Source organism: Cydia splendana, chromosome Z (assembly GCF_910591565.1).
Source record: "Cydia splendana chromosome Z, ilCydSple1.2, whole genome shotgun sequence".
In the NCBI taxonomy this organism is placed as follows: Eukaryota; Metazoa; Arthropoda; class Insecta; order Lepidoptera; family Tortricidae; genus Cydia; species Cydia splendana.
In genome coordinates, this window is record NC_085987.1 from 19,419,070 (window position 1) to 19,434,449 (window position 15,380).

The 15,380-nt window shown below is 37.5% G+C and overlaps 2 protein-coding genes across 4 annotated transcripts in view; one reads left to right on the forward strand and one right to left on the reverse strand.

Annotated features, from left to right (window-relative positions):
- LOC134804902 (small ribosomal subunit protein uS14m) overlaps positions 1 to 15,380 on the forward strand; it is a 201,748-nt gene that overhangs the window by 151,401 nt on the left and 34,967 nt on the right. The gene's annotated exons all lie outside the window — the stretch shown is intronic.
- On the reverse strand, positions 34 to 6,471 carry LOC134805291 (zinc finger protein 883-like). 3 transcript variants are annotated; one of them, XM_063778607.1, is made up of 6 exons: positions 6,180 to 6,471; positions 5,976 to 6,097; positions 4,630 to 4,839; positions 1,410 to 1,571; positions 1,216 to 1,287; positions 34 to 809 (listed from the first exon to the last, which is right to left on the reverse strand). In XM_063778607.1, exons 1-6 carry the CDS (start codon positions 6,296 to 6,298, stop codon positions 124 to 126), a joined length of 1,371 nt encoding a protein of 456 aa, XP_063634677.1. In that variant the 5' UTR covers positions 6,299 to 6,471; the 3' UTR covers positions 34 to 123. The 3 variants fall into 3 exon arrangements, with proteins under 3 accessions (XP_063634677.1, XP_063634678.1, XP_063634676.1); XM_063778608.1 differs by having other exon boundaries at positions 36 to 809; positions 4,630 to 4,835; positions 5,972 to 6,092; positions 6,180 to 6,301; XM_063778606.1 differs by having other exon boundaries at positions 37 to 809; positions 4,630 to 4,835; positions 5,972 to 6,097; positions 6,180 to 6,465.

Genomic DNA, 15,380 nt, shown 5'->3' on the forward strand with positions numbered 1-15,380 from the left:
AAGTTGTTTATAAAAAAAATAGATATATATTTTAGATAATGGTCACATTTGGTAGGTATCACAGATAATATAAATACAAGGGCATCTTTTCATACGGCATACAACTGAAATTAAATAATATGCTCAAACCCATAACGCATGTGGATTAGGGGTCAACTCTTCTATTTCTTGAGAGCTCACTTGTTCGTCGACGAGCATTTTTGCACAAAGACACCCCTCTCCGACGCTCCCGTCATCACTGACTATGCAATTTCCTAATACCGCTTTGCAGCTGTTGTAAGGTACATCTCTCAAATCGATGGGTTCTATTTTTTCATTAGATTTCTTTTCTGCTGGTACTTTGTTTACTATTATGATATCTGCGTCAAATGTCTCTTTGATTTTGATAATTCCATCTTTTCGATATTCTAATTCTGGCATATTGTTAAGTTTAAAAGTATCTAACATCATGGAAGTTTTGTCAATAGCATGGGAAGGCGGAGCTCGACCATCAAGGCATCTACACCCAGCACACCCGGTCCTTGCTTTGTCGTCATCACTGGCAGCAAAATTACCTTCAAGCCCCGTAGTAGATTTATGACTTATTTCATTAATTCCTTCCTTTGCAATATCCGCATAAGTACCTGGAGTTGCCTGATCATAACTACTATCCGAAGAGTTTCGGGGTACTGGGCCACTATGGTCGATAAATACATCTTCTAATGTGTTACATGTAGTAAGTTCTTGAGGTGCCGCAGTACAATTCAGAGTGTGATGTAAGTAATGAAGGCGTGTTATTAATTTTCCGCAGGTTATACATTCAACATTCTCTGCAACAATTTTATTTTCTTAATAAATGCAGTTAGTTATAATAACACTATTCAGTGTTATAATTATGAACCCTCCAATTTTCAACACAACACTTTTCTAACACCAATAGTACCAATACCGTAAAGGTCGAATTCAGGAATTTATACCACTAGTTTCTGAATAAAATGACAGACTGACATGACGAAACCGTAGTTTTACTAAACTTTAGACATGTGATGATTAATATGAAATATTATAGTTTACACTTCTGGATCATGGTTGTGCTTACCATAGCTGGAAGGATTAGGACCGGAACATTCATAGAGTGACAGGATTTAGAAGCATTAAGTGATTTTTTACTAAGAATAATAAATTAATCATCATCATGCCTTTAAAGTAAATAAATACGAATATACGAAAACTCACCTGTAACATTTTTTCCGTGCATGTCCTTTGCTGGACTAGAATCGGACGAGATGCCACTATCTAATTTTGTATCTATAACAAAAATAAATATATAAGTAGGTATGTATATTTTACCCTTTAAGAATAAACACAAGCATAATTCAATTTTACCAAATTGTCAGTGCTATAAGTAGATATTGTGAGATATGAATTACCTGTACGATTGACATCCACATATTTGTTATGTGTGGACATATGCTTCTTCAATGCATGCTTTGAAGTAAATTTACTTTTGCAATCAGGTATAATACAATATAACCGATTTTCTGGGTGGTGAGATTTAAGATGTGTTTTCAAATGATGGGACTGAATGAAACCTGAAACATTAAATAATAAAATAATAATATTGGTAGAACTAGTTCCGTACAGACTTTGCACGAAGGAAGGTGAGGCAGTGCCTCCTTAAATGTCAAAATCCTATCCAACTATGACATATCAAACGTTTATAATGTCACCACCACACTTTGTCACTTCAAAGTCTGTGCAGAGTCAGCTTTTTACGGACTCTACCATAGATATTGCAGTTAAAGCTGGCCATACACACTAGGGTATGCCTGCACAGTTTTACCTGTGCAGTTAAACTGCGCAGGTAAACCCTAGCTGGGTGGAGCACACACACGGCAGCGGTAAACCTGCACAAACTCTCAGTTGTGTAGCCATAGCCATGGCACCATCGTCAGGTGTGCTTGATGTTGACGCAGGGTTATTCCCACTAGTTACCACCAAGTTCTTACCAGTGGTAACTACTGGGAATTTTTTTCCCACCTTTTACCACTGGTAACTACTGGGAATAAAAATTCCCAGTAGTTACCACCAAGCCGAGTTGGTGGTAACTAGTGGCAATTTTTATTCCCAGTAGTTGCCACTGGTAAAAGGTGGGAATTTTTTTTCCCAGTAGTTACCACCAAAATATTGTTAGAATTCAATACTAATAAAAAAAAATTGTATAGTATAAATGTAGCGTGCTGTAATAAATAATTATGTCTCAGTTAGTGATTCAGTAAACTGCTTTAAAAGTGATCAAAAACATTAAAACAATTACCGGTATAAGTGTAAAAACTCAAATAGAAGAGTTTCATTCTAGTTAAGTAGAAATTAACTTATTATCCGGATTGAATTTATCTTATTAATTGTAAATTGAATTACATATATTTTATACAAACGAACAAACAAATCAGTAAAAAACCGACAGAACTGATTTCGTTTTATTATTTACAGCTACTTCATTTCGTTCTATTATAACACGACGCAGAGCTAGAATATGTAGGTATTCATAATTTGTAGTCAGGCAGGCAGGCAGGATTTTGTGTTATTACCATCCCGCTAGCGTGGGTGTTTAAGCAATCGAGCCAACCAGCGTAACATGACCGAGCGATGTACTACCCGAGCGTAATTAGAATGCGAGCCTATGCTGGTTAGTCCGAGCAGGCAGCCCATCCGAAGCGCGCCCTAAGCGGTTTTAATAACAACCATGCGCTGTACTTAAATTATGAATACCTACAGTTTACTGAATCACTAACTGACACATAATTATTTACTAGTGGCTCTGTGAGCTGTAGACCTCGCGAGCCGAGCTTTAAATTACATGGTGCTAAGAGCTTTAAATATAGTAAATAAAAAAAAACAATACGAAATTAAAGTGTAAAAAAATATAAAAAGTTATATCCCAGCATACAAATACTGGGGATCGAACCCAGACTCTCTGTGCAAACATAAAAAGCTAACGTTTACAAACTGAGCCAAATAGTTCTTAAATAAGCTGAGGAAATTTAGCTACTCATTCTCAAGTTAAAATTAGTTAAAATTAAATATCTCAATACCTCCGAAACCAGCGAAATATTTTTTTCTGAATTTTTGGCCATTTAATCTCACATATCTCAAAAAGAAAAAACTCTTATGATAACGATACGACTATTTGTTTAGGCGCGAGGTATCACGACTCCGCCATTTTTTTAAATTTCCAAGAACTGGATTGACATAAAAATTTTATTTAATCATAGAATCTGGTCACAAAATTTCACGAGAATCGGTTGTGAATTGTGACCTGTAGAGGAGAACATCCGGACGGACATACGAAAGCAAAATGCCCGAGTCAAAACGTAGACCTTCGCTACGCTTCGGTCAATTACAGCACGATACATGTATACTATACTATTTATACTGTTTTTATTAGTATTGAATTCTAACAATATTTTGGTGGTAACTACTGGGAAAAAAAATCCCACCTTTTACCAGTGGTAACTACTGGGAATAAAAATTCCCAGTAGTTACCACCAAGCCGAGTTGGTGGTAACTAGTGGGAATTTTTTTTTCCCAGTAGTTACCAGTGGTAAAAGGTGGGAAAAAAATTCCCAGTAGTTACCACTGGTAAGAACTTGGTGGTAACTAGTGGGAATAACCTTGACGCAGCACTATTCACCTTATTGTTTTTAATTATAAAGTGCAAGAAAGACAAAGCAAGTAAGAAACAAAATAACCATAAAGTGTAGTGTAAGGAATGGCTGCTAAAAAGAAATCAGTTAAGCCATGTCAATTTATTGAAAGAATCCAAAATATATCCAGAAGATTACCGAAACTATCTAAGGATGTGTGAAAAAACGTCAAGAGCTCACAGGTAAAAAATATCTATTTTTATATTTGCACAGGTCAACTGTGCAGTCATAGAAAACTGCACAGTCGAATGCCACAGACGCTCCTTTTTTTCTGCGCAGTTGAACTGTACAGGTAAAACTGCCCAGGCGTACCCTAGTGTGTATGGCCAGCTTAACTGTCCAATCGTAAACTCGTTTGCAATAAGATAAGGACCGCCAACTATCACTTAAGTGTGTAACTCTTACGTAGTAAAAAGGGTTCATAAATAGTCTATGTATTTCTATACTTACATACAGAAAACCGCTTTTACTCATGGAGTAATAAGAAAAATATTTTGGTTTCCAAGCTTTTGAAAGACATCGCCATACAGAGTTCCAAAAAAATCAGCGAGGTCTCTTTATAGCACAATGAATAAGGCTGGCAGTATTACTAAACCAGCCAGTGAGCTTTATCTAAGGCTCTACTATCAATTTTACTATCAATTTCCATCAGGGGAGACTAAGGTCAATCGCTGGTCAGTTTATAAAGAAAAAATAGAGAGCTAGAGAACTACCATGGATAAGCTAAAAGCCTTTAACAAAATTGTTCTATCAGGAACCCAACCCAAAAGGTTGTGGTTAATGTTTCTTTGAATTTGGCATTCCTACCTAATTAAACAACGTGTTTTTCTTTTAAACGAATGCAGCGCTATTTTCATTAAGCTTTACGCATTTATCCTCATTTAGGGGGTTGGTCTATGTTTATAGCTTAGAATAAATTTATTAAGAGCAAATGATGAATTACCTTTCTCACAAACATAACAAAAGTGCTGCTTAGCATTGGTGTGGGTGAGCTCGTGGTGTTTCAAGTGATGGGGGAAGTTGAATCTTTTCTTGCATCCCGCGAATGCGCAACGCAACCTTCGCTCCGACTCGGGTTGATGTGTCTTGGAGTGCGTGCGCAGCGCCTGCTCGCTGCTGAAAGTGGCCGCGCATTCGGGGCAGCTGTAACTTCCTGCCAATTGTCAAAAACAATATCTTTAACAATACACATATATACAGAAACTGTAGCAACGATATCCACACTTGTAGTTTTTGCCAGAAGTTAGTCGAGTAAATACATATTTAACACAAATAATGTTTAGACTATACCACTATGGATAACTTCAGGCGGCCAATGCATATACGGTTTGTTTATTTTCTTAATACCACTAATTTTGAAGTATTTGTTACCATACCAAGGGCTATTAAAAGATAAAAGATAAAGATAAAAAATAGTTTATTCAAGTAGGCATATTACAATGCGCTTATGAACGTCAAATCAATAATTTTATTACTGAATAATTCCCTGATGGAAGAATTACTTTGTAGTAATTGTTCCATCACTTTCAGTGTCTTGAGGGTATACAAATACATATAACCTATGCAACTCTCCACTTTTGCAAACATCTTCATCAGGAAAAACTAATTTTCAATATTTTACTGAATAGTAATTCCTTTGTCCTTCAAACTTAATGAAATTTAAGAATATCCATGTTGAGACTGGTAATTTATATAAGTGTAATAAACAAAACATCTTGCTGATGTAAAACTGTAAAATGTGAGATGCGGGGCTCTCAAGTACCTATAAGAACAAAACCTAGTCCTAGACAAAACTTTATGTATTATGATAGAAATGCATTTTACACCACAAGCATGATAATGTTTATGCCTATTCTAAGCATCCATCCCTCCCCACTTCCATACTAATTAATAGACTAACACTTCTTTAGGACATAAAAAAGATCATACTTTTAAACTAGGAACTGGAATGTGCTTCGGGCAAATGCATTTACAAATTGATATGTGCATTACCTATTCCTGTTAAGCTAAACTAAACAAAATTAACATCACTAAACATTAGAAAACATAAACAGTGTAAGTCATGTTGTTAATGTCAACAAAAAAATAAAGAGTTTAGACTATGATATTTGATTGTCAATAAAATACAAACGTAGGTGTTCTTTCTATTGTATGAGACGCTATTACTATGTAGTCTAGCTTGAGATTAATAAACATTTATTTGGTGTTAAAACAAGTTTTTCTTTCCTGATTGGAGCCCTAATCCTAACACATGTCTAGTGTCATTTTTATAACAATAATAGTACTTGCCTTTATGTGCATATTTCATGTGTCTCTTAAGTAGGATATCATCGCGGAAGCAGCCACCACAATCACAGCATCGCACAGAGCCCTTCCTCTCATGTTGCTTTTGATGCCTTCGCAATGCTGACCTACAAACATTTATTTAATTAATTAAAATTACGCAATGAATAAAACAAGAAACAGAGTGTTGACTACAGAGCTAGTACTTACAAAAAGCTAAATTTTTTTGCACACACTATACAACTAAACTGAGGGAAATGACTTTCCTGATGTCTCTTACGCTCACTCTCGTACTTGAACTTCTTATCGCAATGAGCGCACTTCAACATGATTTTTCGTAATTTTCATCACTCTAATCGAAACTCATATTTCATGTCAAGTGATGAAGAATAATGTGAGTCATAAACTCAGCAGTTATAAAATAATTGATAATATATTATTATATAAAGGGAAATGGCACCGTCCGGGGCCTTTGCAAGAGTAACTATTGTAACTAATTTTGTGGATAATATCAACAATATTAACAGTATAGAAATAGCGATATAATATGGTACGATATGATAACATCACAATCTATCTGCAAAAATGCTGCAAAACAAGAACTAAGAAGTTCAACGTCAAAGTTAGGCTTGTGTCGGTCCTGAACTAAGAACTATTAAGAATGAAATCCCATCAAGGACCGAAAGGAACTAAATCTTTTTGCACGCTCTTAATCGGTCTTTAGGTCCTTTAGTTCAGTAGGATTCGAGAGCGCTTGACTGAGTGAAACGTAAAATGGACGGAACGAAACGGTTATCAATGTCGCTGGCACGAGTGTGAACGAGATGAAAGAACGACGTGACACTCCTAAGCCCGTAAAATATGAAGGAAAATCAAATATATTTCGACATATTTGATATTTTTTAATTATGTTAAGGTGTTTTAATGTTTAATACCGACACATCGTATCGTACAAGTTGAATTGTATTCAGTTACCAAAGATTGGAAAGAAACCAATGAAAAATCGACTCCTATTCATTCCCGGCTCTCAACGACCGAACTGAACTAAAGGAACTAAAAGACCGAACTAGTTCGTTTGACCGATTGACCGAGAGCGGAGCGCTCTCTGTAGTGACCGAGCAGGCACAAGCCTAGTCAAAGTACTCAAAGTCAAAATGACAACTATATGAAGCATAGATAATAATATAAGCCCTACAGCCGTAACAGACTACTGCACCACACCAAGGTCGCGATGCAGTACACCTAATATTATACTACTCTTTGGCCAAGGTCTATGTATATGTCGCAGTCAAAAGTGTGAACTGGTCAAAAGAACTGTTAACCGACAAAAACAGGCAAAACTGCTTTTGACTGAGCATGTTGGTCAAAAGTAGTTTTACCTGAAAATCATACCTATTTCTGGCACCAGTTCACACTTTTGACTGCAACATATATATAGACGGTCAAGCAAATCTTGTCAGTAGAAAAAGGCGCGAAATTCAAACTTTCTATGAGACGATATCCCTACGCGCCTACATTTTTCAAATTTGCCGCCTTTTTCTACTGACAAGATCTGCTTGACCAAGTTATAATATTATACATTATCACGATTGTTACGTCACACGGTTTCTCATTTTTTCGCGATAAATCGTTCTGAGTCGCGCAGATAAAGACCGACAAAAAGTAATTATTTTAAAAAGTATGAGCTGCTGAACGTACCGTCGTCGGCACGTCTTTCACTTTCAAGTCAATGTCAATAAAATGTCAGATTCAGATACAGTTTGTCACCATGGAGTTATAAGAAGGAGTGAACTGTCACTTTTTTTGCCATACTAAATTGAACCTTATCACAGAGCCAGAAAGACGTTCGTACCAGTACAGAAAAAACGGTCCACTTGAGATAGCAAAGGTGGGTCGCGGTGTCTCACTCGCACATGTTGCCAATGTTAAAAATATACCATTGTGGTAGTATTTATATCAATATACTACTAAAATTAAATACCTTCTTATATTATTTAAGTGCTATATTCAGAGTACGGTTCTGATATCTTTTAGGAAATTTGTAAATAATTATGATGTCAATATTATTAACTGATTTAACCAAGCATGTGCACAACAATAAAAAACACTAATTTTGATATGGTAGACATTGTAGTAGTAAGTTTGAATATTAATTGGTATCCCTAACCTGATGACATATTTACAAAACACGTGAATGCAAAATTTCTTAAAAATGGTGAAGAAATGTTGCGTTAAAGGTTGTGGGAGTGAAATAATTTCTAATTGTGTAAAATCGTTTCACAAGGAAGCCACAATTATTAGATTTTACGATAAAAATACAAGTTAGACATTGTCAAACTCATTAGGGTGACCATGATGTCGGCACGATGTGAACCAGTTTTACCACTTCCTTTATGGTTTTACACAATTCTTATTACGTACTTAAACGTAAGTTTTCATAAATAGGTATGTATTTATTTCGGCATGTTTAAATTGGTGAAATGAGAGCCAATACAGAATAAATAATTGCAAAAATTGAAATCCAAAGTCCTTAAACATTACAGACACATTTATAAATTGTTATATATAATAATAATAAAACACATAGATAATAAAAGAAAAATAGAAGTTTATCGTAATTTACTGACTTTTGGGACGATACCAGAAACGTTACTGGGAATTTAGCCCTCATTAGCACGAGCGCTTTTTCAACGCGCGTTACAAAAGGGGTTGAATCCGTTCACACGCTAAATTCGATTTAACGACCAACGCTTAAAGTCGAAAAAAAAAACAAGGCTTGATAAAAAGCGCCACCACCATCGTGTGAACAAATACACATGTTTCCATTTGTTTCATTCTAACGCGCGTTGAAAAAGCGCTCGTGCGAATGAGGGCTTACCCTCTTTGGACTATTTACTGGGAACGGCACATCACTAGTTTCTTTACATTTCACGACTCTTCTCTTTTCGCACAGATGGCCTACCACCGTGAACACCGAAGTTCGCAAATTACGGGCATCTTTCTCTTTTACTCCTATAAAGGAGTAATTACAGTGACAGAGAAAGATGCTCGCAATTTGCGAACTTCGGTGTTTATGGTTTTCGGTGATGCCGAAATAATTATTAGCTTCTAAGATTTTTACTATTGTACGTATGTTAGTTTGTAAGGTATGTATCTATGGGCCTTAGTCGCCTGATAATAAATGATATTTATTTTTTTAATTTAATTTTTGCTCCAGTGATAAGCGTCCTAGTTAAAAATTATAACAAACGGGCGTAGCGGATCCACGCGACCCTGAGGCAGTGGCGGATTTGCTCTAAGGCCGAGTAGGCCCGGGCAGGGTGGCAGTCTATATGATGGGTGCGGAGAAAGGGGCGTCTAGTGCTTGCTACAGGGCCTGGGGCCTAGGACGGCAAATACTGTAAATCCCCCACTGCCCTGAGGGCCTACCCCAAACCCAAACCACTTTCGACATTTTGTCTCTCTGTCGCACTTGTAAATTCGTACGTAAGTGTGACAGAGACGCAACACGTCGAACTTGGTTCGCGGTAGACCCTCTGGTTCTGTCACCATATCTGTCTCTCTATCTCTCTCACTCATACCCGTGTTCTTGACAGACGTTACAGCGGACCACATTCCTGACGATCCACCATGTTCGTGGTCCAGTGCGCCTATTAGCAACAGCTTTTAGAACAACTAAATTAAGTGCCTAAGGTTGTGTGAAGCGTTTTACAGAAGAGAAAAAAAACTATATCCATCCCTTTTCAGGCCATAATACTAGTACAGCGAAAATACAGTATGATTCTCTATAACTATGCACGAATAAGAAAAGATCCTGGCCAAACTATATATTCAATGTTATCCTAATATCCCACATACATATGACTTATGGTCACCCTAATTAGAAAGAGATGCAACGGCCCACCTTGACTTCTCATGTGGACACACTTTTTGGCTAATGTACTCTGTCCGGTTTACTCTCTAGGTCCGTGTTTGTCACTCACTTCAGTTAGTTTCAGGGGTGCCAACTTAGTGGTTTTACCACTAGATCTAGGGGAAAAAAAACCAGCTAGGGGTTTTTTTAGGGGCTAAATATTTTTAGTGGTTTTTTTGGGGATTTTTCTATACCATGTTTGTGTAATATGGAAAAAGTGTTCACGATGTGAGAAGCTACATACTATACTGGGAATGAAACGTTATCGATACCATAGTGTATCCCACTCTGTGTTGCTTGAACTCGCAAGTTCGACTGAGAAGGAAATACATGGCTGAACGTTCGGATTTACGCTATACAGTGATTTGTAAGGTGGTTGTATGATCTTTCGTCGCTTTAAAGGCGGTTTAGACCATACTTTTGGTCGGGCCCCCTTGTCGGGTCGGGAGGTGATAGGCCGGCCACATACATACGGAATTTTTACCCGGTTTCCTTACGAAATTACCTGTGTGAACGGGACGTGGGACGTCGCTATACACATTCGTAGAGCTGTCTCGTTTGCACATGTCATTTCATACGGAAGACGACTGGAAACTCCGTATGTACCGGTACATATATATATATATATATATATATATATATATATATATATATATATATATATGTCGAATAACGGATGGTCTTAAAGGGCGGTGGGCGCGTGGGGTAGTACGATAATGTATTACTTCACAGCTAAACCAGTATGCTACCATGCTACCAGTGCATGAAATAAACCTTAGGACTCGTTAACCATACTAGTGCCTACTATACTTCAGTACTAAATGTTTAAAAGAACTAATTGCTATGTTTAACTCAAGGGAGCGATATGAAAGTAAAAAGAAACCGTTTAAATCTTTATTCAAGTCAAACTAGGCCGGCTCCAACCCTACGCGTCTAGCATGAGAAGATTTAGCCCTATATGGGACCGGCAACAAACTCAGAGGGACAAATCTTTTCAAAACAAGTTAAAACAACACATAACACATCATTTCTTTATTTCACAAAAGTAAGCTTCTAATGAAACATAAGAAATCAAAATAACACTTGAAATAAAACACTTAGCTAAATGGTTAAAGAACGCGGGATTTTATAAGCTATCATAATAATCCTTTAGGTATAAGCCTTCAGGAACGTAGCGAGTTAGGCACGAGGTTGGCTAACGAGTACGTCCGATCTCTAGCGCGGTCCGATCAAGAAGAAATACCAGCGGCGGAGCCTCTCCGCTCCCGCCTCAGTCAAGTTGGTAAACCTGCTCGACCAGTCTACCAACATACCGACAAAAATACCAACTCGTGCCTACGCTCACTCGAGAGAAACCTCTCGACGTTCCAAAGCCTTCTCCCTGTCATTTTAGTTCAACAACACGCCAATAGATGGCGTTACTCTCTACGCGACTTTATTTCAACAATGCGCCAATAGATGGCGTTACTCTCTACGCAACTTTATTTATTTCGTTACAATCAAATAACATGTAGCTCAACATTGCTAATCGATTTTATACAGGCGTCTAAAATAATGAACTATAACGCTGCAATACGTCTTTCTGGTGTCAGGTTCCGACACGGCCGTCCTGCGCTACACACGTCCTCGTGTGTGGGTGTATGCATTTGATTCTGTAACAAAATACTCAGCACAGTATCTCATCGCTCGGTCATTCCTGACCCACAATTTGGGTCTCTCTCAAATTACTATTAAAATCAAACTTTGTTATCAATCCAACCAGAAAAAAATATTGTTCAAAATTACTTTAACAATCCTCAATTCTCTAGTCAAAAATAGTCCATCGAGCAACGACTTAATAAAAATAATCAGTAATCATCGCCGCTATCTAGCGGATACACTTCATTAATCATCGCCTCCATCTGGCGGATACTCTCAAATTTATGTGAAAACAGAACAATCTCAAACATCAAAAACACAAATCACAACAGCTCTAATTCATTGCTCGACAGTATCACTACCATTGTCATCAATATCAATTTACGGGGAAATTATCTGGCATTAAAAAAAAATCTTTGGTCATATGTGATCTAAATTTTTGTAAGACATCTTAAAACAAATAACATTCTGATTTGATAATGCCAATTTTACTCATATGAACACAGTACATAAACAAAACAACACCAGTCCTTCGGTGCATAGCCAGTCCTTCAGTAGATACCAGACCCTCGTCAGAAGTAACCATCTCAGCCGCGTAAGTGCTACTCCTCGCAAAGAGCATTCTGCACATAAAAAGCAGACCACGTGCACCTCTTACATGCTCCGGCACTTCTGATGCGGTCACTAAACAATACCCAGTCCATCTAAAGCAAAACAGTAGTGCCCAGTTCATCGGGCGTGCCTTCAGTCCATCGAAAGCAAAACAGTAGTGCCCAGTCCATCGGGCTTGCCTTCAGTCCATCGAAAGCAAAACAGTAGTGCCCAGTCCATCGGGCTTGCCTTCAGTCCATCGAAAGCAAAACAGTAGTGCCCACTCCATCGGGCTTGCCTTCAGTCCATCGAAAGCAAAACAGTAGTGCCCAGTCCATCGGGCTTGCCTTCAGTCCATCGAAAGCAAAACATTGCCCAGTCCATCGGGCTTGCCTTCAGTTCATCGAAAGCAAAACAGTATTGCCCAGTCCATCGGGCGTACTTTCAGTCCTTCGAAAGTACAAGCTTTCAGTCCATCGAAAGCAAAAACAATGTTAAGAGTGAATTCCAAAAAGAAAATAAAAACGGTTCTTTAAATCATGTTACTCAGAACCATTGGTACTATCAGCGTCAACTGATCAACTGAAACTGAACATCACTGATCAAAATCACTAAAGATAGCTTTCTACTTTAGCTTTTACAACAGAAACTCAGCTTTCTACTTTAGCTTTAACAACAGAAACTCAGCTTTCTACTTTAGCTTTAACAACAGAAACTCGCTCAAAACTTCTATGCAGAAGTAAATCCTCTCAAAATAATCCCAACAAAATGGGAACTGCTCACCAGATTAATAAAGCACGATGCACGCGTCCCAGTCAAAGGTGGTGGTGAAGTCCAACCCAAGCACGAAGGCTGATGCTTTCCGCCTTGCAGTTGCCGTTGCTGCGGCAGATAGCGAGATGCACGATGTAGTTTAACATAGCTGGCTGTTACTGAAATCATCATTAGCACGGCATCAGGTTTATCATGTAAGTAGGATAAACTCAAAGGTTTATTAAATGCAATGTAGCAGACAAAAAAAAAAACATGTTTCCAATGTATACGGGACTTCAAAAATCTCAGAATAAAATTTAAACTTCAATGAGTGCGTTTTATTTCATTCTATGAACAAAAAAACATGTGTTCCAAAAATAAGTAACACGGTAAAATGGGCCAATACGAAAAGTGACAGCTAATTAGTTACGTTAGACTGTTATGCTTCGCCATTACACTCATAATAAAATTCACTAATAAACAATTGGAACGAAACCTGTCCTTTTATTTCCAAATCTCCAGAACAGACGATACTGCACAGCTGCTTCTGTGTTACAGGTGTGATGGCGTCTGTAAGTTGTCCCTGCTCAGGTTGCAGCACACTGTAACATTAATTTTCATATGCGTAGCTCATGCTTTCATAGTATGCACGATTTGTGATCTATCACGGCATTACGGGCAATAATTTGTAGCAATTTTACTAATTACTAAACAGGATTACAGGAGGAATTACAGGATCAATTTCTAACGGTGAATTGTATTTTCAAAAAAAATATTTTTGAGGGTAGAAGCACAAGTGAGCGATGAAATAATATCACGTCGTGATAGCCGATATTTGGTTGTAATTAACAACATGGATTTCACTTCAAAATAACTTAAGATCACTTAGATTTAAATGGATTATAAAAATTAATTGGATTTTCATGAAAAATCAATTATTGAGGGTAAATTCACAAATGCGCGATGAAATAATATCACATCGTGATAGCTAATACTTGGTTTTAATTAGCAGTATGGATTTCAAATCAAAATAACTCAAGATCGCTTCGATTTAAATGGATTACAAAAATTAATTACAAAGAAACGTAACGATCCCAGAGATGACGTCACGTCACAACCGTTATACTAGACTGCCTCAATCATAATTCACAATTTCACAATAATTCTCACCAAATAACATAATGAATTGCACTCACCTTTCAATGAAGGTTAGACACGTGAGCTTACCATTACCACGTGTCCAGATTATGGAATGTAGGTCACCAAAACACACGGAAATACACCACGCTCCCAGGTGGCTGTGCAAGCAATACATCAAACTTTGCATTCATCCCACTTCTGATGTCGAATAACGGATGGTCTTAAAGGGCGGTGGGCGCGTGGGGTAGTACGATAATGTATTACTTCACAGCTAAACCAGTATGCTACCATGCTACCAGTGCATGAAATAAACCTTAGGACTCGTTAACCATACTAGTGCCTACTATACTTCAGTACTAAATGTTTAAAAGAACTAATTGCTATGTTTAACTCAAGGGAGCGATATGAAAGTAAAAAGAAACCGTTTAAATCTTTATTCAAGTCAAACTAGGCCGGCTCCAACCCTACGCGTCTAACATGAGAAGATTTAGCCCTATATGGGACCGGCAACAAACTCAGAGGGACAAATCTTTTCAAAACAAGTTAAAACAACACATAACACATCATTTCTTTATTTCACAAAAGTAAGCTTCTAATGAAACATAAGAAATCAAAATAACACTTGAAATAAAACACTTAGCTAAATGGTTAAAGAACGCGGGATTTTATAAGCTATCATAATAATCCTTTAGGTATAAGCCTTCAGGAACGTAGCGAGTTAGGCACGAGGTTGGCTAACGAGTACGTCCGATCTCTAGCGCGGTCCGATCAAGAAGAAATACCAGCGGCGGAGCCTCTCCGCTCCCGCCTCAGTCAAGTTGGTAAACCTGCTCGACCAGTCTACCAACATACCGACAAAAATACCAACTCGTGCCTACGCTCACTCGAGAGAAACCTCTCGACGTTCCAAAGCCTTCTCCCTGTCATTTTAGTTCAACAACACGCCAATAGATGGCGTTACTCTCTACGCGACTTTATTTCAACAATGCGCCAATAGATGGCGTTACTCTCTACGCAACTTTATTTATTTCGTTACAATCAAATAACATGTAGCTCAACATTGCTAATCGATTTTATACAGGCGTCTAAAATAATGAACTATAACGCTGCAATACGTCTTTCTGGTGTCAGGTTCCGACATATATATATATATATATATATATATATATATATATACAGGATGTCCCAGAAATCGACGTCAAGCCGTAAACGGATGATAGACCAAGTCATAACAGTTATCATAAAAATACAAAAAAAAATCCAACTCATGTTCTTTAAAAATTATGGTCACATAAAAATTCACAAAAAAATCCACATCCTGTAATTATTCAAGATTACATAATAATAAAAAAATTAGAATAAATTATGGAATTTGT

Coding starts and splice junctions, on each gene's coding strand:
- LOC134805291 (XM_063778607.1), bottom strand. CDS start 6,298: ATGTTGAAGTGCGCTCATTGCGATAAGAAGTTCAAGTACGAGAGTGAG. Junction 6,098..6,179: donor GCAAAAAAATTTAGCTTTTT/GTAAGTACTAGC, acceptor AAATGTTTGTAG/GTCAGCATTGCGAAGGCATC. Junction 1,572..4,629: donor TTGTTATGTTTGTGAGAAAG/GTAATTCATCAT, acceptor TTAATGTTTCAG/GTTTCATTCAGTCCCATCAT.